At 47.2% G+C, this 25,301-nt stretch overlaps 1 protein-coding gene across 4 annotated transcripts in view; it reads right to left on the reverse strand.

Annotated features, from left to right (window-relative positions):
* The window catches only part of TNS3 (tensin 3), a 58,447-nt gene extending 36,663 nt beyond the window's left edge, over window positions 1–21,784 (reverse strand). The window contains exons 1-2 of one of the 4 annotated variants that reach the window (XM_061587102.1): window positions 20,983–21,784; window positions 306–465 (exon numbers count right to left, since the gene is read on the reverse strand). In XM_061587102.1, coding sequence (XP_061443086.1) covers window positions 306–465; window positions 20,983–20,998 — 176 coding nt within the window. In that variant the 5' untranslated portion in view covers window positions 20,999–21,784. The other 3 variants (XM_061587103.1, XM_061587104.1, XM_061587106.1) reach the window with 3 other exon arrangements.
* Window positions 21,785–25,301: the final 3,517 nt, after the last annotated feature.

The raw sequence follows: 25,301 nt of genomic DNA on the forward strand, positions 1-25,301 counted from the left end.
AACCTATAAATTGTCATGCACATTTAAAAACAGATTAATGTGGAAACAAGATAGAACAGCTTTATGAACACATGCAAAATTGATATGGACCAGAAATAGAGAAATTTGTTCACCCTGAGTTTCAAACCAGTACCAAGAATTACTATTAAGCATTCGAAAATGTTTTCCCAGTATTACCTCCAAGATGATACAGTCCAGAGGTTCGGAACTTGTTTAAAGAACTCTTCCTGGAAGGATACCTCAGATCAGATTCCTCTACATAGAAATGAGATGGCTGGAAAGGAAAGAAGCAGAAGCTTTCTCACCTGTCTCCTCTCAGGACATGGCTATTACTCGACACTGTGTGTGAAGTTGCAAAAGGTAGCTGACTGGAAGGATCTGTCTGCAACAAAGCAGGATTTTGGCTAGTAGGACTTTCAGGCATCACAATGGAATGTTTGAGGTCTTCCATGTAACCTCGAGGTTCTGTAGAAATGAAATGAGGAAAGTTTCTGTTATGGTCCAGAAACTTGTAATTTTCATCAATGCAGTTATTCATATTTGTAGACTGGGGGGGCTCTGCCCCCCCGCTCACTCCACTCCCTCCCTCCAGGCAACCCCCCTTGCCAATCTGCTTGCCTCACCTGTTCCTCCTCCACTGCTGCAACTTGAAGCGAAAATAAAACGTTTAAATAATAGTTGCAATGCTGCACTATTACATTTTACCCAAACAAAAGAACAAATCAGAGAGTGGATGAAGAGAAATCAAAGTACTGTATTACACAGGCTTAGAAACTAGAAGCACTGATTTCTTTACTGATTTCAGCCCTCAATGCTGTTTCCCAAGACGAGTTTATGCATACTCATATATATCACTCAAAAGAAACATCAAGTGGTGCCTTGCATATGTGAACTAGCCATCACAGAATGAACACTATTGATAGAGTTTTTATACACACAGCACTGAGATGGAATATCTCCCTGAATGTGCATACCTGCTCACTTCAACTTCCTCAAATGGTGAGACGTTTCTGTAGTGCCGTGGCTACTGTAATTTGCTTTCCATTGGAAGGAGGTCACTGGAAGCTTGAGGTGTTTTGTAATATTTGAATTTATTTTCAAATATACTTGGCTGAGCATAGATGGAGACATGTTTAAACCACTGCATCAGACAGCAACATTCACTGCCCCATCTCAGATCTCCAGATAACTTCTGATGCTGTTAGCTTACAAGAGTCTCCAATATTCAGCTCTGTCTCTTCAAAAACTAGGCTGTTCTCTCTCTCTCTCTCTCTCTCTCACACACACACACACACACAAGGTATTAAGATCAGCAGAGGGGCCCTCTTCTTATTTATTATTATTTATTTATTTATACCCCACCATATGGCCAAAAGGCCCTCAAGGTGGCTTACAAGAAAAACACAAATACAGGAATACATTCATAAAACAATACAATTTACAAAATTAAATAACAAATAACATTATTTAAAAAACAGTGATTACAAAACTTCCAATGAAAATACAGTGTGGGGCAGGTGCCTGGAGCAGCAGAAACATCTCAGGCTACCCCCAACAAAGCTGTGGGTTGGTTCTCTCTCTTTCCTCCTATACTTGCAAGTCCGACACCTTCAACTGAACTTCTAATCAGCTTCTCTGCTTGCAAAATACGAGTAAGCTTTCCCCAGCACCAGCCGGTCCCGCAGAAGCAGGGTGGGTCATGGCCTAGATGTTGTTCCCCATCCCGTCACCATAGTTGTAAATGGCGGCGGCGGCCCCCTGCTTGGCGGCCATGTTGATCTTCTCGGAGAAGGTGTAGCTGCCACCCCACTGCATAAGGGCGGGCCATGGCATACCTGAGGCAGCGGCGGCGGCCGGGACACTGAAGTTAGTGAGAGGGTTGCAGGCGTTGGCGGCGTCGAGCCCCTCCAGCAGCACCAGTATGCTGGCCAACGGCCGCAGGGGCTAGTCCTGCCCGTAGACGCCATTCTCGCTGGCACTCCAGCTGTTCTGGTTGCTGCCAGGCATCCTGTTCCAATTAAAGGCGGTGGTGGCTCCATGGTCTTTTCGGTGGTGCCAGCTCCCACAGCTAGATACAGGAAGCATGCGGAGTATTTAACCAGAAACATTAGGTAAACGTGGATTGAATTACAGGTGCAAACAATTCCAACAAGGAAAAAAGGGGGAAGGCAGCAGAAGAAGCCAATGTGGCTTCACAAAAAGCTTAGAGATGACCTGAAAACAAAAAATGACACATACAGGAAGTGGAAAGAAGGCCAGGCCACAAAGCAAGAGTACAGACAGGCGGCATGGAATTGTAGGGATGGCATCAAGAGGGCTAATGCTAAGAATGAGCTGAGTTGAGCAAGGGATGCTAAAAGCAACAAAAAAGCTTTCTTCACATACATGCATAGTAAAAGATACTGAAAAGAAATGGTGGTACAGCTACTCAATGAGGATGGTAAAATGATAACAGATGACAAAGAAAAGGCAGAGGTGCTCAATTCCTACTGTGGCTTAGTCTTCTTGCAAAAGAGGGTCTATGACTCTCCTGGCAAATGTGAAGTACAAGTACAAGCTGAAGGCGCAGGATTGGAGCTTGAGATTGATAGACAAAAGGTCAAGGAATACCTAATACTTTGAATGACTTCAGATGAACCGCAACCTAGAATAATGATCCAACTGGCTGAAGAACTCTTAGAATCACTGTCTATCATCTTTGCAAAATCATGGGGGATAGGTGAAGTGCTGGATGATTGGAGGAGGGCTAATCAGAGTAGTAGAGTTGGAAGGGGCCTATAAAATCATTGAGTCCAGTGCAGGAATCCAAGTATAGAATCATAGCATAGTAGAGTTGGAAGGTGCTGTTCCTATCTTCAAAAAGGAGGAGCCTGGGAACTACAGTCCAGTCAGCCTTACATTACTCCCTGGGAAAATTCTGGAGCAAATTATAAAGCAGCCAGTCTGTAAGTACCTTGAAAGCAATGGAGTGATTACTAGAAGCCAACATGGATTATAAGTACAAATCCTGCCAGACTAATCTTATCTCGTGTTTTGATTGGGTAACCTCCCTTGTAGAATATGGGAATGCTGTGGACATTATATATCTTGACTTCAGGAAAGCTTTTGACAAAGTGCCCCATGATATTCTGGCAAGCTAGCTAAATGTGGGCTGGATAGAACAACTATCAGTTGGCTACAGAATCTTACTCAAAGAGAGCTTATCAGTAGTTCCTTCTCAAACTAGGGGAGGTAATGAGCAGGGCACCACAGGGCTTGGTCCTGGGCCCAGTGCTCTTCAACATTTTCATTAATGATTTAGATGAGGGGGTGCAGGGAATGCTCATCAAATGTGCGGATGATACAACTTAGGGAGGGATACCTAATACCCTGGAAGACAGAAACAAAATTCAAAGTTGATAGGCTGGATCATTGGGCTGAAAACAACAGTATCAAATAAAACAGGGATAAGTGCAAAGTTTTACACCATAGAATCATAGAGTTGGAAGGAGCCTATAAGGCCATCAAGTCCAACCCCCTGCTCAATGCAAGAATCCAAATCAAAGCATTCCCGACAGATGGCTGTCCAGGTTCCTCTTGAATGCCTCCAGTGTCAGAGAGCCCACTACCTCTCTAGGTAATTGGTTCCATTGTCGTATGGCTCTAACAGTTAGCAAGTTTTTCCTGATGTTCAGTCGAAATCTGGCTTCCTACAACTTGAGCCCATTATTCCGTGTCCTGCACTCTGGGACGATCAAGAAGATATTCCAGCCCTCCTCTGTGTGACAACCTTTCATGTACTTGAAGAGTACTATTATATCTCCCCTCAGTCTTCTCCAGGCTAAACATGCCCAGTTTTTTCAGTCTCTCCTCATACAGCTTTGTTTCCAGTCCCCTGATCATCCTTGCTGCCCTCCTCTGAACCTGTTCCAGTTTGTCTGCAGCCAGAGACCAGAACTGCACGCAGTAAAGATGAGGCCTAACCAGTGCAGAATAGAGGGAAACTAATACTTCATGTGATTTGGAAACTATGCTTCTGTTAATGCAGCCTAATATAGCATTTGCCTTTTTTGCAGCCACATTGCACTGTTGGCTCATATTCAGCTTGTGATCAATGAGGATTCCAAGATCCTTCTCACATGTTGTATTGCTGAGCCAAGTATCCCATCTTATAACTGTGCATTTGGTTTCTTTTTCCTAAGCGTATGTCCTGCCCAGAGTGTGAAGCATGAGACAGAGACGAAGATTAAAGTAATTCTTGTTTTATTAGGGTAATTTAAACATCAAAGGCAGCACGCCTCAATTAACTCAACTAAACTAATGCACTGCAATCCCTAACTAAGCTCCTCAGCATACTCTGCAGCATATGAAGTTGACACAGCACCCCAGTCAGGGGGGCACAACCTTAAATAGGAAAGGTCTTCACCTGTAATCTCTCACTCCTTCAAAGAATCTCCCTCTGACCGGCGTGCTTCTCACGACGACTGGCGCCAGGTGAAAGGGGGCGCTCCTCTGACAGCTCATCTGACAATACCGACTAGATAGGTGCAGGCTGGAGGTCAGGAGGCGGGGAAGCATTTGAAGTGTCAAGAGGGGGATCCAGGGGGGTTGGAATTGGCACACGTGCCAGAGATTCCATCAACGGTTCTGTTGGGGCGTCTTCTTCAGCAGGAGGACTGTCCGTGGGAACTGGCACAGTGTCAAGCACACTCCCTCCCCCAGTGTCCTCGAAAGTCTCAAATTCCTCTGGCTCTGCCCCTTGCTGCTCTAGCTGAGGGGGCTGAAGCTCCTCCAGCCCCCTTCATTGTTTCCCTTGAAAGACCTGGGGCTCGACAGCATAGAACTTTGCATTTATCCCTGTTGAATTTCATTCTGTTGTTTTTAGCCCAGTGCTACAGCCGATCAAGGTTCCTTTGAATTTTGTTTCTGTCTTCCATGGTATTAGCCGTGCTCCCCAATTCTGTAACATCTGCAAATTTGATAAGCATGCTCTGTACCTCCTCATCCAAGTCGTTAATAAAAATGTTGAAGAGCACTGGGCCCAGGACCGAGCCCTCTGGTACCCCTCTCGTTACTTCCGCCCAGTTTGAGAAGGAACCATTGATAAGCACTCTTTGAGTAAATTTGGGTGCCTGCTGTAGAATTAAAAGGTGGGGGAAATCCTGAAAAACAATGATTCTGTTCACAATGTTTACATGTTGTGAACCGCCCAGAGAGCTTCGGCTATGGGGCAGTATAAAAATCTAATAAATAAATAAATAAATAAATAAATACATAAACTGGAACAGGTTCAGAGGAGGGCAACAAGGATGATCAGGGGACTGGAAACAAAGCCCTATGAGGACTGGAAAAACTGGGCATGTTTAGCCTGGGGAAGAGAAGACTGAGGGGAGATATGACAGCACTTTTCAAGTACATGAAAGGTTGTCACACAGAGGGATCTCTTCTCGATCATCGCAGCGTGCAGGACACAGAATAATGGGCTCAAGTTACAGGAAGCCAGATTTTGACTGAACATCAGGAAAAACTTCCTAACTGTTAGAGCCATACAGCAATGGAACCAATTACCTAGAGAGGTAGTGGGCTCTCCAATACTGGAGGCATTCAAGAGGCAGCTGCACACCCATCTGTCGGGAATGCTTTGATTTGGATTCTTGCATTGAGCAGGGGGATGGACTCGATGGCCTTATAGGCCCCTTCCAACTCTACTATTCTATGATTGGTTTATAACCTGTCTACCCTGACTGACTACTTTCCTTAGCTGTTCAACCTACGCAGTCTCTGCAGCGTGTAGGAAGAGTTGGCTCAGCACTAGTTTCTTGGGAGGCATCTGCTTAAGTAGGGAAGGTCTTCGCACATAAACGACGGCTCTGACGGAGTTTCACCCTCTGAAAGTCTCTCTTCTTGTGCCTCCTTGCACAGGGCAGGGGGGGTAAGCCTCAGATGGCCCATCTGACAGCAAGGCTTCGCTAGGTGACAACGCGGGCTCTGAAAGTGGGATGCTGATTGGTGGGGAAGCGTTTGAAGTGCCAGGCGGGGATTTCTGCACAGGCAGGGTTGGCGCGAGCAAAGGGTCACTTCCCAATAGTTCAGGTGGGGGACTCGCGGGCGGGGCTGGAACTGCCTTGATGGGAGTGCCAGCCATGGGACGCTGCGGGTGTCAGAGCCCTCCCTTCCTCCAGCGCCCCCAGGAACCTCATCCTCATCTGACTCCTCTCCCTGATCTAACTCTCCCTGTGTCTGGGGCGCAACAGGAGGAGGAGGTAAACTACATGCAACTGGAAGCAACTGTTCCTCAGATTTTTAATGTTTTTGTGTATTTAGTTTTTTGGCAATTGATGTATATGTGTAATCAATGCATGTATTCAAATGTCCTGAAGCATGGCTTAATTTTTAAGTAGGAGTTGTGGAGTCAATCATGTCTGAAAATAATATTTGGCCCTCTTACATGGAAGCTCTTCCATTATCTATAGATGTGTAGAGACACTATATATTTTTCATCAGGAGAAAGTGGCACTCTGGATATGTGTAATGGTACACTTTCCTAAGTAAGTGCTATACAGATCCTTTTGTGATGAAAACATCAATGTTAAAAATTGCAGCCCTACCAAGTCAAATGTTGCCAGCTGCCACTGTCAGCAGCATCTCTAGATGGAAGACCACCTGAGAACTGTATGTACGCCACTAAAGCCCTTCTGAAGCAGTACTGGTTGTATGTTCTCTTTAGCTCTAAAGGCCAATTCCCAACATTCCATCACAATCTAGTGACAAATAGAAACAAAACCCAGAATTTGGCTACTCAGATAAAGATTACATGCTCTAGGAAAATGACAGCAAAGCTCTAACAAGTCTTACTATTTTTGAAATTTTAACCTAGCAAGAAAAGGAGTAGTTAGATGGGTGGAGGCAGACATAGTGACACTGGTCATTGTGAAAACCAAACACTAAAATGGGAAAGCAATAATCAGACTTTCACATCCACAATGCAAGCCTCCGTTGTATACCTATCCCAGTGCCCCTAGTAATCAGTATAGCAAGTGAGGCACTTCTCATGAAAGCTACTTTTTGCAATTCAATTAAGAACAACCCCATGGAGTATCTGGACTGTGTTTTCCATTTTCTGATTTAGGGGCCACACACAGGTTTTACAGTAAAAAGCGGCGGGGTTTGACTAGTGCTGTGTGCCCCCATTTTCAGAAAAGAGAGGTGGAGATGCAGTGGAACTGGCACAACACCATGTCTCTACTTCAGATGCAACTGATAACCCTTTTGTAATCAAGAGCTCCCAAAATCTGTATGAGACAGGTTTCTCTGGATTTCCAAGCTCTGCCATACATCAAAGGAGCATCCATTCCCTTCAGAACAAGGCTGAAGGGACGCATGGGCTTCCAACAGTGAGGTTTTACTGCTGTGGGGTGCGGTGTCACAACTCAGGAACACACACGTATGTACCATGACCATACGGACAGAATGTTGATTCTGTAGGAAAATCCAACACAATCAGTACTGGCACATAGCGATGTTATTCACACATGTGACCCTGTAGCATTGTTCTGTTGCTGCTTCCATATTGCTATGTGTGAAGAGTAACTTAAAATTCAACTGAGGTAAAGAAATAACCACAAATTAGTTCCACAGTGCTTAGGATTGTTCTCTTCCCCTTTATCATCCTTGTAGCAACAGCTAAAATGCCAGACCAATTAGTGTTCCCTCCACAGTTTCCACTTTATTGTTCAGTGTAGCTGCCAAAATGACTAGATCAATGGAGAAAGTGTTTCAACTCAGAGATCAGAATTCTTCAAAGTGGAGACTTTGCTAAAAATGGAATTGGCAAGGGCTGGTGTTCTGCAAAGCCAAACAATTCCTTAGCAACCTGTACCAGCTTTAAGGATGCCATAATTAAGGACTCCCACATGAACAGAAGTAAACAAAGAATAGCTAAAAAATGAAGGGGGAAAGCCTGATTTTTTTAAACAAAGGAAGAAGCACTTTCCCATTCACTATACTGAGATACTGAAGCCATTGGGTTATTCTGCATAAACCATTTCCCCCCCTCTCCAGATAATATAATGCTAAAGACGAAATAGCAGACTGGGCTTCAGTGGAAGCCAGACCAGTGCTTGGAAGTAACTCGTTAGAAATAATGAGTTACTTGTAATTTGTTACTTTTTTGCGTAACATTTTTTTTCATTACATTTTGCTTGTAACAAAACGAGTGGTAATTTTATTACTTTTCAGCTGTAACTATAACGTTTCCCGCATTACATTTGGACGTTACTGGGGGGGGGAACAGGGGAAGTCTGCTCCTGTGATTGGTGGACAAAAGACATGTACCTCACACTGGGCTTCTGCGTAGTGTTGCTCTTCCCTCGTGCTCTGTGTTAGGAGGCATGAGGAAGGAACTGGAGAGCCAGACCGCACTGGAGGGCAGGAATGAAGGAGAAGGCAGAAGCAGAGGTGAAGAGCTATGGTGAGTGACGATGGTGTGTGTGTGTGCCCCCACCGCTCATCCTGCTGCCCTCTTCCTGCCTATCGCTGCCTCCCCTCTCGCACCTGTCGCTTCCTCTCCCCCACCTGTCACTGGGTCTCCCCCCTGCCTGTCACCGGCTCCCTCCCCCGCCGTCGCCGGCTCTTCCCCCCCCGTCGCCGGCTCTTCCCCCCCCCGTCGCCGGCTCTTCCCCCCCCCGTCGCTGGCTTCCCCCCCGCCTGTGGCTGGCTCTTCCCCCCGCCTGTGGCTGGCTCTTCCCCCCGCCTGTCGCTGGCTCTCTCCCCCCGCCTGTCGCTGGCTCTCTCCCCCCGCCTGTCGCTGGCTCTCTCCCCCCGCCTGTCGCTGGCTCTCTCCCCCCGCCTGTCGCTGGCTCTCTCCCCCCGCCTGTCGCTGGCTCTCTCCCCCCGCCTGTCGCTGGCTCTCTCCCCCCGCCTGTCGCTGGCTCTCTCCCCCCGCCTGTCGCTGGCTCTCTCCCCCCGCCTGTCGCTGGCTCTCTCCCCCCGCCTGTCGCTGGCTCTCCCCCCGCCTGTCGCTGGCTCTCCCCCCGCCTGTCGCTGGCTCTCCCCCCTGTCTATGGCTCTTCCCCCCGCCTGTCGCTGGCTCTCCCCCCGCCTGTCGCTGGCTCTCCCCCCGCCTGTCGCTGGCTCTTCCCCCCGCCTGTCGCTGGCTCCCTCCCCCCGCCTGTCGCTGGCTCCCTCCCCCCGCCTGTCGCTGGCTCCCTCCCCCCGCCTGTCGCTGGCTCCCTCCCCCCGCCTGTCGCTGGCTCCCTCCCCCCGCCTGTCGCTGGCTCCCTCCCCCCGCCTGTCGCTGGCTCCCTCCCCCCGCCTGTCGCTGGCTCCCTCCCCCCGCCTGTCGCTGGCTCCCTCCCCCCGCCTGTCGCTGGCTCCCTCCCCCCGCCTGTCGCTGGCTCCCTCCCCCCGCCTGTCGCTGGCTCCCTCCCCCCGCCTGTCGCTGGCTCCCTCCCCCCGCCTGTCGCTGGCTCCCTCCCCCCGCCTGTCGCTGGCTCTCTCCCCCCGCCTGTCGCTGGCTCTCTCCCCCCGCCTGTCGCTGGCTCTCTCCCCCCGCCTGTCGCTGGCTCTCTCCCCCCGCCTGTCGCTGGCTCTCTCCCCCCGCCTGTCGCTGGCTCTCCCCCCTGTCGCTGGCTCCTCCCCCCACCTGTCGCTGGCGCTTCCTCCCCCGCCTGTCGCTGGCGCTTCCTCCCCCGCCTGTCGCTGGCGCTTCCTCCCCCGCCTGTCGCTGGCGCTTCCTCCCCCGCCTGTCGCTGGCGCTTCCTCCCCCGCCTGTCGCTGGCGCTTCCTCCCCCGCCTGTCGCTGGCTCTCTCCCCCGCCTGTCGCTGGCTCTCTCCCCCGCCTGTCGCTGGCTCTCTCCCCCGCCTGTCGCTGGCTCTCTCCCCCGCCTGTCGCTGGCTCTCTCCCCCGCCTGTCGCTGGCTCTCTCCCCCGCCTGTCGCTGGCTCTCTCCCCCGCCTGTCGCTGGCTCTCTCCCCCGCCTGTCGCTGGCTCTCTCCCCCGCCTGTCGCTGGCTCTCCCCCCTGTCGCTGGCTCTTCCCCCCGCCTGTCGCTGGCTCTCTCCCCCTACCTGTCACTGGCTCCCTCCCCCCGCCTGTCGCTGGCTCTCTCCCCCCGCCTGTCGCTGGCTCTCTCCCCCCGCCTGTCGCTGGCTCTCTCCCCCCGCCTGTCGCTGGCTCTCTCCCCCCGCCTGTCGCTGGCTCTCTCCCCCGCCTGTCGCTGGCTCTCTCCCCCGCCTGTCGCTGGCTCTCTCCCCCGCCTGTCGCTGGCTCTCTCCCCCGCCTGTCACTGGCTCTCCCCCCTGTCACTGGCTCTTCCCCCCGCCTGTTGCTGGCCCTCCCCCCACCTGTTGCTGGCTCTCCCCCTCGTCTCCGTCGCTGGCTCTCCCCCTTGTGCCTGTCGCTGGCTCTCTCCCCTCGCCTGTTGCTGGCTCTCTCCCCTGCCTGTCGCTGGCTCTCTCCCCTGCCTGTCGCTGGCTCTCCCCCCTGTCACTGGCTCTCCCCCCTGTCACTGGCTCCTCCCCCCACCTGTCGCTGGCGCTTCCTCCCCCGCCTGTCGCTGGCTCTCTCCCCCGCCTGTCGCTGGCTCTCTCCCCAGCCTGTCGCTGGCTCTCCCCCCTGTCACTGGCTCTTCCCCCCGCCTGTCGCTGGCTCTCTCCCCCCGCCTGTCACTGGCTCCCTCCCCCCGCCTGTCGCTGGCTCTCTCCCCCCGCCTGTCGCTGGCTCTCTCCCCCGCCTGTCGCTGGCTCTCTCCCCCGCCTGTCGCTGGCTCTCTCCCCATCCTGTCGCTGGCTCCCTCCCCGCGCCTGTCGCTGGCTCCCTCCCCGCGCCTGTCGCTGGCTCCCTCCCCCCTCCTGTCGCTGGCTCTCTCCCCTGCCTGTCACTGGCTTTCCCCCCTGTCACTGGCTTTCCCCCCTGTCACTGGCTTTCCCCCCTGTCACTGGCTCTTCCCCCCGCCTGTCGCTGGCCCTCCCCCCGCCTGTTGCTGGCTCTCCCCCTCGTCTCCGTCGCTGGCTCTCCCCCTTGTGCCTGTCGCTGGCTCTCCCCCTTATGCCTGTCGCTGGCTCTCCCCCCACCTGTCGCTGGATCTCCCCCTCGTGCCTGTTGCTGGCTCTCCCCCTCGTGCCTGTTGCTGGCTCTCCCCCTCGTGCCTGTTGCTGGCTCTCCCCCTCGTGCCTGTTGCTGGCTCTCCCCCCGCCTGTCACTGGCTCTCCCCCTCGTGCCTGTCACTGGCTCTCCCCCCGCCTGTCACTTGCTCTCCCCCCTGCCTGTATATTGATTTTTAAATAGTAGCAAAAGACAATTGGGTTGCATGACAAGGATCAAAAGTTCACAACACTCTTCACCCCTCCATAACCCCAAGAAATTGGTCCTAAATTTATACTATAAAAAAGAACAAATATGACACATTGGCTGTACATATGCATGCATGCATGTCCTCACACACAGTTAATTTTCATTTAGGCTGCCTATCTAATGCAGAAACATCATACATTTTGACTGTTATGTCCTTAAATATAAGAACCAAAACTGGTTATAGAAAGAGCTAGCAGCCCTTGTTTGTGATCAGGGTGGTGGTGGGGAAAAGTCGGTGCAGTTATGAAGATACTTAGCCAAAATTCCACAGTGCTGTCCATAAAGGTGGCAACAACAGTGGGTCTAGACATCAAGCAACCTTCTTCTGATGACAAACAGATAGGCAGAAACAAGAGCCCTCCAAGAATTATGATCTGCACTGGCTGAACTACATTCCAGTATTACCATGTACAACTGAATGTTTACTCCTGTTGCAAACCATTGTTGTTATGTGTCTTCAAGTCGATTATGACTAATGGCAACCCTATGAATCAGAGGCCTCCAATAGCATCTTTCATGAACCACCCAGTTCAGATCTTGTAAGCGTTGGCTGTGTGTAATTGTGTGCTTCATTTAGTTTAAAGCAACACGCAGCAGCAGAGTAACAGCAGATGCTGAAATGCAAGTGTGCCAGTGTGTGCGTGCGTTTACCTAAGGAAGCAGGCTTTTACCCTGCATCAGGATCACTGAGACTTGAGACTTAGTAAAATAAGAAAAGCTACTTTATTTATAGAAATACATAGTAGATAGAAAGGCAAACCTAGTTCTAACTAACTAGCTAAGTTGGAGGCGTAACGCCCAGGTGCGGGAGTTAGCCCCATGCTAGGAGAGAGAGCAGAGACAAAGGATTACATTAAAAACAAATATACAAATTTAAAAACTAAAATTATTTTTGCTACATCACTTCTCACTATTAAAGCAACCTCGTTTCTTCTTAATTTCTCATTTCCTACCTAAAATATTTTGTAGTTGCCTGATTGAAAATGTCCCATTCCCATCCATTTTAATTCACTCACACCAAGTATTGTAACGTTGATATGTTCCATTTCTTGCTTGAAAATTTCTAACTTTCCCTGGTTCGTGCACTCCTCACCTAATATATTGTTTGTTTTCTTTAAAAGTGCCTTGTTCTAACTCTAACTTTTATTAGAAAATGGCTTCTAGAACCCAATAGGACTGTGCACTGTATTTGTACAAATAACAAACAACAAACTAAATAGGGCCAATTCAGGCCTATTTGTATCCTGTCCAGATTGGGTTGAAGCAGCTACAAATCTACTCCTGAATTGATTTGTAAAGATTTGTACAGATCTGTAGCTAAAAACAGTCTCTAATGAACCCAGGCAGGGTGTCTCTTAAATGGAGTAATTCTAACACCATAAAGGAGAACACCAGAGTAGGGAGAGGGAAAGGAAGCCTAGAATGCTATCAACCCACCCAACACTCTCCAGTCACAGTGCTTGGAAGGGCTGAAGTCTTAAAATGAAGAAATATTTTTAAAGTTCTCTCTCTTAGAAAAGTTTGGTGAGAGCATTTATTCAGCTTGATATGTTTGCTGTTCTTTTCCAATCAATCCCAGTCCCATCCTTATATATACATATATATTTGAATGCGTCCCATACTATGTCTTGATCAACGTTTGCAGTGATGTTTTCCTTAAATAGTTGGTAATCCCTTCCTGCAGCCTGTCTTTAACATGCTTATGCAAAAGGAGTCGGGGTGGCAGACAGCAGGAGTATGGAGGATGAGGTATAGGAGACAACTGTAGTAGCATTGCAACAAGAACATGGTCTGACATGGAGATCACACCTATGTATGATTTTACCACCTTATCCCAAACATTAGGGGACACTTACATGTGATTGAACCTTGAATACATTTTGTGCCTGGAGAAGAAATGGGTGAAATCCTTGACCCTAGGATGTCTGCTGTGCAAAGTATCAGTTAGGTGAAATTCCTCAACCAATTGAGACAGAGCTGTGGGACTGCTCGGCCTCTTGATTTGCAGAGCCGCTCCTGTCCATAGCCTCATCCATAACAGCATTGAGATCACATCCAAGCACACTTGGATGAAGCGGATTACTTGGATCCATACCAATCGGGTTTCAGGACTGGACATAGTACTGAAACAGCCTTGGTCGCTCTGGTGGATGATATGAGGAGGGCATTAGATAGGGGAGAATTCACCTTTCTAGTCCTCCTAGATCTCTCAGCGGCTTTTGATACCGTCGACCACGGTATCCTGTTGGATCGCCTGGAAGGATTGGGAATAGTTCTTGGTCCTGGGGCCCTATAGATTTGTTCAATGTCACAGGGAGAAAGGTCCCCTGTAACGTTTAGCTCCAAGAGTCATCGCATAAAAAATTCCTCCCCTTCCGGGACCCCCCCTCACCAGTAGCTGAATGTTCTGCTTACAATATTTATTAACTTACTCCTTCAGTTGTATCTGCAGGTCTCACATAGGGACAATTTATCTATTCTAGAAGTGTTGCAGATGCTTTGGTTTAGGGCTTCACTTGCTGTCTTAGTCACCGTGGTAAATTGTTCTTGCAGTGTTGTTAGTTTACAATCCAGGTGCTCTAGGGCTGTTTTAAGATCACTTGCCATATTTCTGCAAATCATTTTAAGATGCATTAATATGTCATCGTCCTCTGACACCTCCCTGTTCAATTTTGCGCCTTCAGTGCCTTCAGATCCTCCACATATCATATTGAAGTCTTCCATGCTTGACAGGTCAGATTCTCCTAATCATTGTACCTCAAAAACATTCGATTTCAAAGCTCTGTGTTGACTTCTAGTAAGTGCGGAATGCATTCTGGACTGCAGGCCTTCAGGTGAGTAATATTTAGATGTGAATTATCATTGCATTTATTGATTTGGGCTTTTGTGTAGTTAGGAGAAGTAAAGCTTCACAGCCATCTTGCTCAGTGACAAGCCATGCTCCCCCAAGTTTGAAATGTTTTAAAATTAAAACAGGGAGAAACAAAAGGGAACAGCACCAAACAAAGGGTAGGATAGAGAGGCAAGCTCTGGTGCTGGAAGAAGTTTATTAAAAGCTCAACGCGTTTCGGAACTGGTCTTTCGTCAGGAGCTCCAAACATTAAAACAAACTCAAATCACTATAGTGAAGCCAACACTGTGGTCTTGAACATAAACAAAATATTTTAGAGACCACACTTCATATGGCTCATTTAACAAACATTTAAAACACATTTTAAGAGACATTTAAAAGACATTTAAACAAAGGGTTTTTTTTTAATGACTTGATTGAGGAGGTGCAGGGAATGCTCATCAAATTTGCAGATAATACAAAATTGGGAGGGATAGCTAATATCTTGGAAGACAAATAAAATTCAAAGGGATCAATAGACTGAAGCATTGGGCTGAAAACAACAGAATAAAATTTAAAAGGGATGAGTATAAAGTTCTACCTAGGAAAAAGAAACCAAACGCACAGTTATAAGATGAGGGATACTTGGCTTAGCAATACTACATGCGAGAAGGATCTTGGGATTGTTGTTGATCAACAAGCTGAATATGAGTCAACAGTGTGATGTGGCTGCAAAAAAGGCAAATGCTGTTTTAGGCTACATTAAGAGAAGTATAGTTTCCAAATCGTGTGAAGTATTGATTCCCCTCTATTCGGCACTGGTTAGGCCTCATCTTGAATACTGTGTACAGTTCTGGACGCCACACATAAAAAAGGACACAGACAAACTGGAATGGGTTCAGAGGAGGGAAACGAGGATGATCAGGGGAGAGACAGGCAGAGTGGGTGCCCTGGCCTCCTCACCCTGCTGCCAAACTTGCTCTGCTGCTTTGTCAGCTTGTCCTGACACTTCATCAGCTGGGGGCTCCCTCTAGCTCATGAGAAGGCTGCCCCACTAGGCTGTGATCTGGATGCAGATCGAAATCAGGTCAGATTGGGTCTGAACCTGTCCAGACCAGATTGGGTCTGATCTGTATTTACACATTGGAGCCACAAATTGGATCAGAGTTTATGTGCCCAGCCCTACCACCTATGTCCAATGCACTGACTACAACAAAAGGAACAGAACTTTTAAAGGCTTGTTTGAAATTGCTGTTTAATTTGTTTTATTTATTTTCTATTTATATATTTAGATTTTATTTTTCCGTATGCCACCCTGTAGCATAGAAATGTCTCGGTTAAATAAGTATTTATCAAAAATGTATAGGTATATTCATACATTTTAATATTAGCCAGCATTAGACAGTCTTATGAGCACTTCAACACAGGTCCAAAGCAGCAACTCATTTAAATCACAAACTCCTTTTCATTCTTTACTAAATCTCCTGTTGATTAATATGCTACCATGGCTGTTGAATATGTAACGTACATTAGGATGCAGCAAAAAGAGATGTGCACCTTTTTTCACCAGATACATGTAATGTATACTATCCAGACCAACACCTAGTTTTTGAACAGAAGTCAATGTATAATTCAGTTACTCTGTCTCATCCCTCCATCTCATGGTTTTGGCTAAGTGCTGATCCTCAAATGGAGCAGAGATATAAAGTGCTTGGACACATCAAATGGTGAGCTATGTTGGCACAGAGTTACTTCACTGCTTCTTGTACTAATGTCTCTAGAGTAGAAAAGTGTTCCTTGTTCTGTGGTGATTTTGTGTCCCATTCTAAAAACTTTCTAAATTAGTGCTGGAATCAGCCATGTCATTGTTGTTGTAATTATATAGATCTCTCTTCTGAGGAGCTCAGAGTGGCTTATATATAGTTCTCAACAAGTCTCTTATCCGCAGGACAGGTATGTCTTCCCAGCGGGACGTCTGGGACACAGCCTCAACACTTTTTTTGCAGCCGCCCACCTACCAACCCCCCTTCTGAAGTCCCTCTGTCTGTCTCTACAGCCAATCAAGCCACAGCAATTTCCGAAAGCCAAGTGTATGCTAGCATTGAAAAGCTGTGCTTTATAAGCAATTCCCCTTGTATTTTACAGGCAGCCTTCCTTCTCCCTTTCTTCAGCCTTCCTTTGCCCCTTCCTTGTGAGGAAATGCCACCTCACCTCACTCTCCACCCACTCTTCTTAGCCTTCTTTCTCTTGCTCCCCGTGCACCCTCAGTTTTGGCTGCAGCGAGTCTCTGCAAGGAGAAAGAAACTCTTATCCAGCAAGGCCCCCCTGTATTTTACAGGCATCATGTGCGAGAGAAAAGTCCTTCTCTCAGCTGATATGCAAAACACAGGGGAAAGAAACCTGCTTTTTGCAGATCAGCTGTGAGAGGTACCTTTCTTGCAGGCAGAAATGCCTGAAAAATACCAACTTCTTTGTCCCTACCCCTAATGGGGAGGGGAGAAACAACTACTTCACTAGCTCTATGTTTGGTGCTTTTGGAAGAGCCAAGCACAGGGCTAGCAACAGCCCATGTGCAGCAATTTCCAAGCACCCGATTGCCAGCAGGATGTTGTGGCTTGGGAACCCCCTGTAAGGGGTTTTGATAAGTGGGTTGGATAATGATGTCATGTGATTGACTGGTGGGTGCCATCAGTCACCCATTAAATTTGGCCTGTGAGGCCAATCCTGGTGACTCATGAAGGGACCTTGGACTTCTAAATTTGCCACTACACTACTGCTGCAGCACCAGATCCACTTCAGCAGAAAAACTGTATCCTGAACATTTAGACCATTAAATGGACATAGTCAGAAGGTTATATTTCCAGTATGGCTTACAGATCAATCTTCCTTCCATGGCAGAAAAAAAAATATCTCTGTGTGCCATGATTCCTAGAGATTCAGCCTCTTCGTGTGTCTGTGTAGGAATAATGGCACCATCCATCACTTGGTGCCCTCCATATGTTTAGAGTTGCAACTCCCATCAACATTAACCACTGGACACACTAGAGATGGGGCTGATGAAAGTTGTACTCCAAAGCATCTGGAGGCACCAGGTTAGGGTGGCTGCTTTACACTCTATACAGAAAAAGGCTCAGGAATCAAACCAGTCATTCTCATAGGAACACAGGAAGCTGCCTTCTAGCTCAATACCATCTACACTGATTGACCTTCCAATAGTTGACCTTGTTTTTATTGTATTTTTAACAGTTTTTATTATATGGGGTTTTTTTGTAAACTGCTTTAATGTTTTTTGAAATGAAATAGTGGTATTTCAAAAATGGCATATGGAACACTACATGTGGGGATCAGATTTTTTAGAAAATTATCTCTCCCCCCCCCGCATTCCTCTTCTGTCCTTTTTAACCCTGAGAGGAAAAATACATTTTCCCAATCCCCTGCACTGAAAAAACAAAAAAGCACTATAATTACACAGCTCTGTGGAATGTATTTCTTTCCAGGGCTTTAAACACCATGTTGTAAATGTAAATGGTCAATGCCTTCAAGTCAATCCCGAATATGAATACTGTAGGGTTTTCATGGTAAGAGGTATTCAGAGGGGGTTTACCATTGCCTTCCTCTGAGAGGCAGTGACTGGCCCAAGGTCACTCAGTGAGCTTCATGGCTGTGTGGGGATTTGAACCCTGTTCTCCCAGGTCGTAGTCCAACACCTTAACCACTACACCACACTGGCTCATGTTATGTATTAATTAATTACATACCACATTTCAATAAATGGAGCATCTCTGTACGATGTGCATAAATTCTTCAAATGAGCCTTGAAAGCAACTGAGCTTGGTGCACACAAAAAGCTACACCAGCTCAACCATCTGGTACAGCAGCATTCAGTGGTAGGATCCCAAAGGATTACATGCTTTGGGGTCATGTGGTAAAAATGCTTAGATGGTAACAATTTGCATATTGCTGGTGAGGACACAAGGCGGATGAATGGGGTGGGTGAGGGATAATACTGCCAAAACCGCTATGATAATTAGTGATTAATTAAACAGGAGCAAGATGATGATTTTAAAAAAACTGAATTACACCTCTCAGTTCAATAGTAAACATCTTGCTGAAAAGTAATTTTCAATTGTGAGAGAAATAAACCTTTTAACAGTCACTACAAGGCTAATCTATACAGACCACCTTCCCCCATTAGCGCTCAGAGAATCTCACACATGTTATCTGAGTAACTTACAAGAACTGTGTTAAGATAGATGAGTATCATATTAAATTATATGCCATATCATATTATAGTATGGGGAAAGGGTTCAGTCTAAGATAATGATTTGCCACATAGTAATATCTCAAGGACTGCCTCTATCGGAGGATTGGAGACGGGCAAACGTCGCCCCGCTCTTTAAAAAGGGTAAAAAAGAAGATCCAGGGAATTACAGGCCGGTCAGTCTGACTTCAATACCGGGAAAGATATTAGAACGGATAATAAAAGAGTCCATTGGCAACTATCTAGATGACAATGCTGTGATTAGTAGGAGCCAGCATGGGTTTGTCAAGAAAAAATCCTGTCAAACTAATCTCATCTCTTTTTTTGATCGGGTCACTAGCTTAGTAGATGGTGGAAATGCTGTAGATGTCATCTATCTAGATTTCAGCAAAGCGTTTGACAAAGTCCCCCACGACCTTTTGATTAGCAAACTGGTCAAATGCGGACTAGATGGAAATACTGTCAGGTGGATTCACAACTGGTTGGAAAACCGTACTCAAAGAGTGGTCGTCGGTGGCTCTGCTTCGGACTGGAAGGAGGTTTCGAGTGGAGTGCCACAGGGTTCTGTCCTGGGGCCAATACTCTTCAACATTTTTATCAATGACTTAGATGACGGGGTGAAGGGAAGCCTTATGAAGTTTGCGGATGATACGAAACTAGGAGGGATAGCTAACACAATGGAAGACAGGAATAAAATCCAAAGGGACCTGGATAGACTAGGAAATTGGGCTGAAACTAATAAAATGACATTCAATAAAGACAAATGCAAGATTCTGCATTTAGGCCACAAAAACAAAATGCACGGGTACAGGATGGGAAATACCCGGCTTAGCAGTAGTGCGTGTGAGAAGGACCTTGGAATTGTAGTGGATCGCAAGTTGAACATGACCCAGCAGTGTGATGCTGCGGCAAAAAAGGCAAACGTGGTTTTGGGCTGCATAAACAGAGCTATAGTTTCCAGGTCGAGGGAAGTAATAGTCCCACTATATTCTGCATTAGTCAGGCCTCATCTGGAATACTGCGTTCAGTTCTGGGTGCCTCATTTTAAGAAAGATATAGACAAGTTAGAGCGGGTTCAGAAGAGGGCAACGAGGATGATAGCCGGTATGGAGAACAAGTCTTATGAGGAAAGGTTGAAGGAACTTGGCATGTTCAGTCTGGTGAAGAGAAGGCTGAGGGGTGATATGATTGCACTCTTTAAGTACCTGAAGGGCTGTCACATAGAGGAGGGTACAGATTTGTTCTCTGCTGCCCCAGAGGGTAGGACTAGGTCTAATGGTTTTAAGTTGCAGGAGCGTAGATTCAGATTGGACATTAGAAGGAACTTCTTGACAGTAAGGGCGGTTTGGCAATGGAACCGACTGCCTAGGGAGGTGGTGGGATCCCCTTCGCTGGATGTCTTCAAGCAGAGGCTGGACAGCTATCTGCGGGAGATGCTCTAGCTGTGGATTTCCTGCTGTGAGCAGGGGGTTGGACTCGATGGCCTACAAGGCCCCTTCCAACTCTATGATTCTATGATTCAAATCAGAAAAAAAATCCTCTTAAATGCAGTTGTTTACAATATTTTCCAGAAGTGTGTTTGCTTGGCCCATTTTCTGAAGCTAACGTTGTCCACTGATTTTAATAGCATTTATTACTCTTATGTAGGTGGGCTCAGGCTTGCTGCCCAAGGTTTGTCTATTTCTCCTGCACAATTTCATGATATTCAGTTGAGACCCCTGCAATATCCTCTGTTCCAACTCAGTCCCTTCTCTTGCCCACTGGCAGTGAAGTTGCATGAAAGTAAGATGACAACTCTTTAACACTCTTGCAGGTTACAAAATGATTTTACTACCCATAAGCACGCTTAGGCAGCAATCCGAAACTAACCTCATTTACTGGGAAATAAGCCCCAGCAAATTCAATGGGACTTACTTCTGAGTAGACATGGTTAGGATCGTGCTGTTAGTTGGGAGTTAAGTCACGCTCCACCAACGATATCAGCCATTGCTAAAAATTCTCACGAGTGCTGTCATAACAAGACAGCACAGAATCAGAATATCAGTGGTGATATTCAGGGAGGAAATGCTTTCCTGTTTGTAGTGGTTTGTCTTTTTACCAAATCAGTTAAATTCATGATTTCAAATTCCAAAAGCAGAAGTACTAGTCTCTTTAAACCTACCATTTTACGGATACTTCTTTGAGAGCAAGCCTCACTGACTCCAGAGAGGCTTATTTCTAAGTAAACATGCACAGGGCAGGAATGAAACGTGTTTCCAGAAGTTTTTCTGTATTATCATCATTCCCCCCTCCCCCTTGCCATTCTGCGCATTCCATACGGGGCCTCTTGTATTTAAATTTCCGGCCAGTTCATAGTCTCTCCCCCCCCCGCCCCGCCCGGACAACTGCCTGCATGGCTTTGTTGATTATCTCCGCCCCATCCAAACTCACCCGGCTCTGTCCTGCTGTGTAGTTCCAGAAACTCAGCCAATGAACGGCAGAAGCCGACTAAAGTGACATTTTAGCTCTTACGAGAAAGCGACGAGAGAAGTTTAGAACGGGAGAAAGGAACCGCCTCCTACCTATGGATGCTGTCATGGCCGAGTTTTCCTCGGTGGTGGTGTTGCTCAAAGACTGCCGTCCGAGGAAAAGATGACGTTCCCTCCGCTCTCTCCGCCGGGCAGCGAGCTTGCTCTGTGCACCCCCCAGGAGACTCCGGAGTAGCGTTTGCAGTGTACGCCTCCGTCCTGTCCCTAAACACGAAATGCCGAATCCCTCTACCACAGCGCAAGCTGTACTTTAAACAAAATCATCCAGCCACAGGCCGGCAAAATATTCTCCACGGCGTTGCAAAAATAACCATCCGATTGTTCCTCTCAGCCAAGGGAGGGTTGCTTCCTTTCTGTCCATCCGCCGCCCCCAGACTAGGCGGCTTATTCTGTGCAATTCAGCCCCTAGCGGCGACTCTTCGTTTGAATTGGACTTTTAAAAAATCCTCCTCCTCTGGTTGATTGACTGACTGACACACACATGCAAATATACACAATTTTGTGTGCCTCTCCTCATCTACTTCTTCAAGTTTCACTGCAGGTCAGAGGATAGGAAGAACCTTCCTTAGGGAAGAGTTGCCCCTTGCCTTTTGTTTATAGTTATTGAAATATGTGTGTATTTTGGGACGAAGACCCCACTCCCTTTGTTCAAAAAGCTCCTCAGCCAGCCACAGCACTAACTCTAACAGACAGAACTTTGTTTCTTGCCGGGGGGGGTGGTGGTGCAGCTGGTGCATCCTTCAGCTGATTTTACCACAAGGGGAAAAAAGAGGAGGAATAGCTACTTGAATTGTTTCCCAAGAAGTCCCTAATGAAATTCACCATGGTAGCAGTAATATCAACCTGTTCTGAATCTCTATTGTATCTCTATTTAAAGGTTAGTTTCCAACTTTCCATTCCATTGTAGCATAAGCAAGAAATAAAACCAAGGTTAGATGGTAGGACTACGACGGTGTGGTGCAAACAGAAGCAAGGTTGATACCACATCCCAAAGGGATGCCTTTTATCTTTTCACACGTAGATGTATAGTTGGCATGCACCCCATGGGTAAAAAAAATGCAGCACTTAGGCAACACTGCAGTGAAGACAACCAAGATCTGCTTTCTTTCTGCTCCTCAGAATTGGTGGCCCAATCAAAGGGTTCCCTTCTCTCTTTCTCCCCCCCCCTACTATAAGCTCAGGTGGCTAATTTTACATACAAATACTGATTCATGGATTCTTGCTCTGGTCACACATTACCTCCTTCCTCCAACATATACATGCGCACACACCAGAGTCACCCCCCTTCAAGTATTATGGGCTTAGTGGCAAGGAGAAATAGCTCTTGCCTGCCACCCATCACTCTGGTAGGGATTTAGCTGTGTACACACTACCGACTTATAGCATAGTAATTTCCCCCCACTGCCTTTCAGTCTGAATTTACACAGCATTATACACATCTCCACACGTTTATGTATTTCCACACTGCTTGTCTGTCTGTCCACACCAGGGGGTGGCGAATATCTTTGCTGATGTAAATTGCCTGCTTGGTTTTCCCACCCTTCCACCCACTCCCAACCCCTACTGGTGCAACTTTTATCCCTCCTACTCCACCCCTGTGGAAATCATCTTAATGGCAGTTGGGCATCTACAGCAGTGTACTTGTATAACTTCCAGAGACAATGGGATGGATGGATACAGAGCTCTTTCCCCCCCCCCCTCACCTTTTTTAAAGCCAGCAATATTTTTTTCAGATGAGTGACAGGGGGTGTAATCAATGTGGTCTTAGGCAAAGGGAGAGGGTGTGATTGGCAAGAAAGTTGTGGGGCAGGGAGAGGGAAATAGGCTGCATTCTGGACCCCAAATTGTTCAGATTTATTTATTCATTCCCTTTACCTTCTGAGGCTTCTGCCTAGGGACAGTTCATAGCTTTGTTTCTCCAGGTGTTGGCACTTTAAATATCAAAGAGAGTGAGAGGAAACAGATTCCTCTTTGTTTGCAGAGGCTGTGATGGGTAGAAATGAGCATGCATATCTCCCCCCTCTTGTTTTAAGGATGTAGTCCTTCACGTTTACTTGGAAGTAAGGCTAATGGAAATGAACAAGACTTAGATTGCAATCCTAACGCACTTACCATTGAGTAAGCCCCACAGAATTCAACTGGACTTACTTCTGAGTAGACACAGTTAGTATCGCAGAAAGGCAAAAGCATGTGGCAAGTAGAATGTTCCTCTGTGACACACACCCCTGCTGATGTTACACATGAAGGACCACCCTCAACAGGACAGGGAAATGTTTCAATTGTGCACATATGGAATTCACTGCACATTGTATAAGTTCTCAAGTTGGAGTGAAACTGGCTTGGACAAAACTGCTTCAGACATACCTATGGGGCATAAGTAATGTTGTGTGCTCCCAGATTCAAAAATCAGTGATGGGAGCACACTGGAACCGGAGTAAATGGTAGTGTGTACAAAGTCTTTGTTAGTTTAGAAAAATTCAGTACAGCTTTCTTTAATCTGCAGGCCAGGAATATGAATGGGGCAGCAGCAACTTCCTCTTCAGGATTATTTTGCTCAAAGACATGATTCACTAGAAAAGACAATAATGCTGGGGGGGAAAGAAGGGGGTAGAAAAAAGGGAAGACCAAACAAGAGATGGATTGATTTCATAAAGAAAGCCACAGACCTGAACTTACAAGATCGGAAAATGGGAAATGGACTGCCTTCAAGTCGATCCTGGCTTATGGTGACCCTATGAATAGGAATTTCATGGTAAGCAGTATTCAGAGGGGTTTTCCCATTGCCTCCCTCTGAGGCTAGTGCTCCCGAGCTGGCTAGGGCCTCCTTGTCTGCAACTGCCAGCTGGGGGGGAACTGGGCTCCGTGGGACTATGCAGTTTGCCCACAGCTGCACAGGTGGCAGGGTACGTAACCCCTGAGCCACTCACTGTGGAGGTGATCTTTAGCTGGCCCTTGACACCCAGGAGACACGAGCAAGGATCTGAACTCACGGGCTCTGGACTCCCACCCAGGCTCTCCTCCCCACTTTGCTATACCAGCTGTACAACAGGATGGTTTATAACATATGCTATCAGAGGTCGCTGATTCATAGGGTCACCATAAGTCGTAACCAACTTGAAGGCACATAACAACAACAACAAAGGACACAAGTTTACAGAGGAGATGACTATAGGAAATGATCTGATAAAGGGAAGATAAAGATTTAAATATCTTGGGATATGAGTAATTCCAGCTCATAGCCTGAAAATATGTGCAATAGTTTAATTACACATTAATAAAACAGACACCCATTTGTAAGTGAGATGAGTTCATAAAAATTTCATCTGAACACAAGTCTGTTTTTTGTGTCCATCAAAGATTGATACACATTCTCCCTCCCCCTCAAGAAATCCAAAGGAGTTCAGAAGTATCTTTGATGGATCAATGTGTGCCAGCAAAATTAACAACTTCTGGTTTTCCGAGAGCTCATCTTCTAGGTCTGAAACATGTTGTCAATATCACAGCGCAGGTGTGGGGAACCTTTGGCCCTCCCGACGTTGCTGGGCTCCAACTGGGAAGAAGGGCAGGATATAAATCTAATCAACAAACTACAACTCCCATAATCACTGGCCATTGACCATGCTGGCTGGGGCTGTTGGGAATTGTCATTCAGCAATATCTGGAGGGCCAAAGGTTCCCCACACCTGTCTTAACTAGCTAGACGTATGGTAGTACATTTGTCACATTGATATCATTTGATTAACTGAACACTATATATGTGCAGAATAGCTTGCAACCACTGCAGCTCATTGACAGAATTGTTCAGTCTAATGCCTATCATTCATCTTATCAAAAACAAATTATGCTGAGACACAGTGGTTTGCCCATTGTCACCCAGTAAGCTTCATGGTAGAATGGGGACTTGGACTGGTGTTGCACTCAGAAGTTCAGGGCCAAAAACAGCAGAATGAGCAGCAGGACCTCCAAACACAGCAGGGCATTTTGAAGGAAGTGTAATACAGGTGCAGCGCTAGGGGACTGGAGAAGACCTGCCCTGGGAGTGAGTACTTAAGAATGTGGGTGCCTTCTTGCTTCTCCCCCCCCCCCCCGGATTGCTGTCTCTTGAGACATCTGAGGTCCCTGGTAAGTGCTTGTAAGGACTGGGACCCCCTGCCTGGCGCTGACTCCAGAGAGAGGCTGCATTCAGTCTTGCAGCCTCTTGCATCAGCTCCTGGCTGGATCAGGGGGCAAAAAACCCCGGCTGCCCTTGGGTGGCAGGTCTGCCGCTTGCAGGGCAACACCAAAGGTGGTCATCCCTTAGGTGGCCCTGAGGGCAAGGGTGCTGCCCCCTTCTGTTTTTTTTTTTTTTAACC

Source organism: Rhineura floridana, chromosome 10 (genome assembly GCF_030035675.1).
Source record: "Rhineura floridana isolate rRhiFlo1 chromosome 10, rRhiFlo1.hap2, whole genome shotgun sequence".
In the NCBI taxonomy this organism is placed as follows: domain Eukaryota; kingdom Metazoa; phylum Chordata; class Lepidosauria; order Squamata; family Rhineuridae; genus Rhineura; species Rhineura floridana.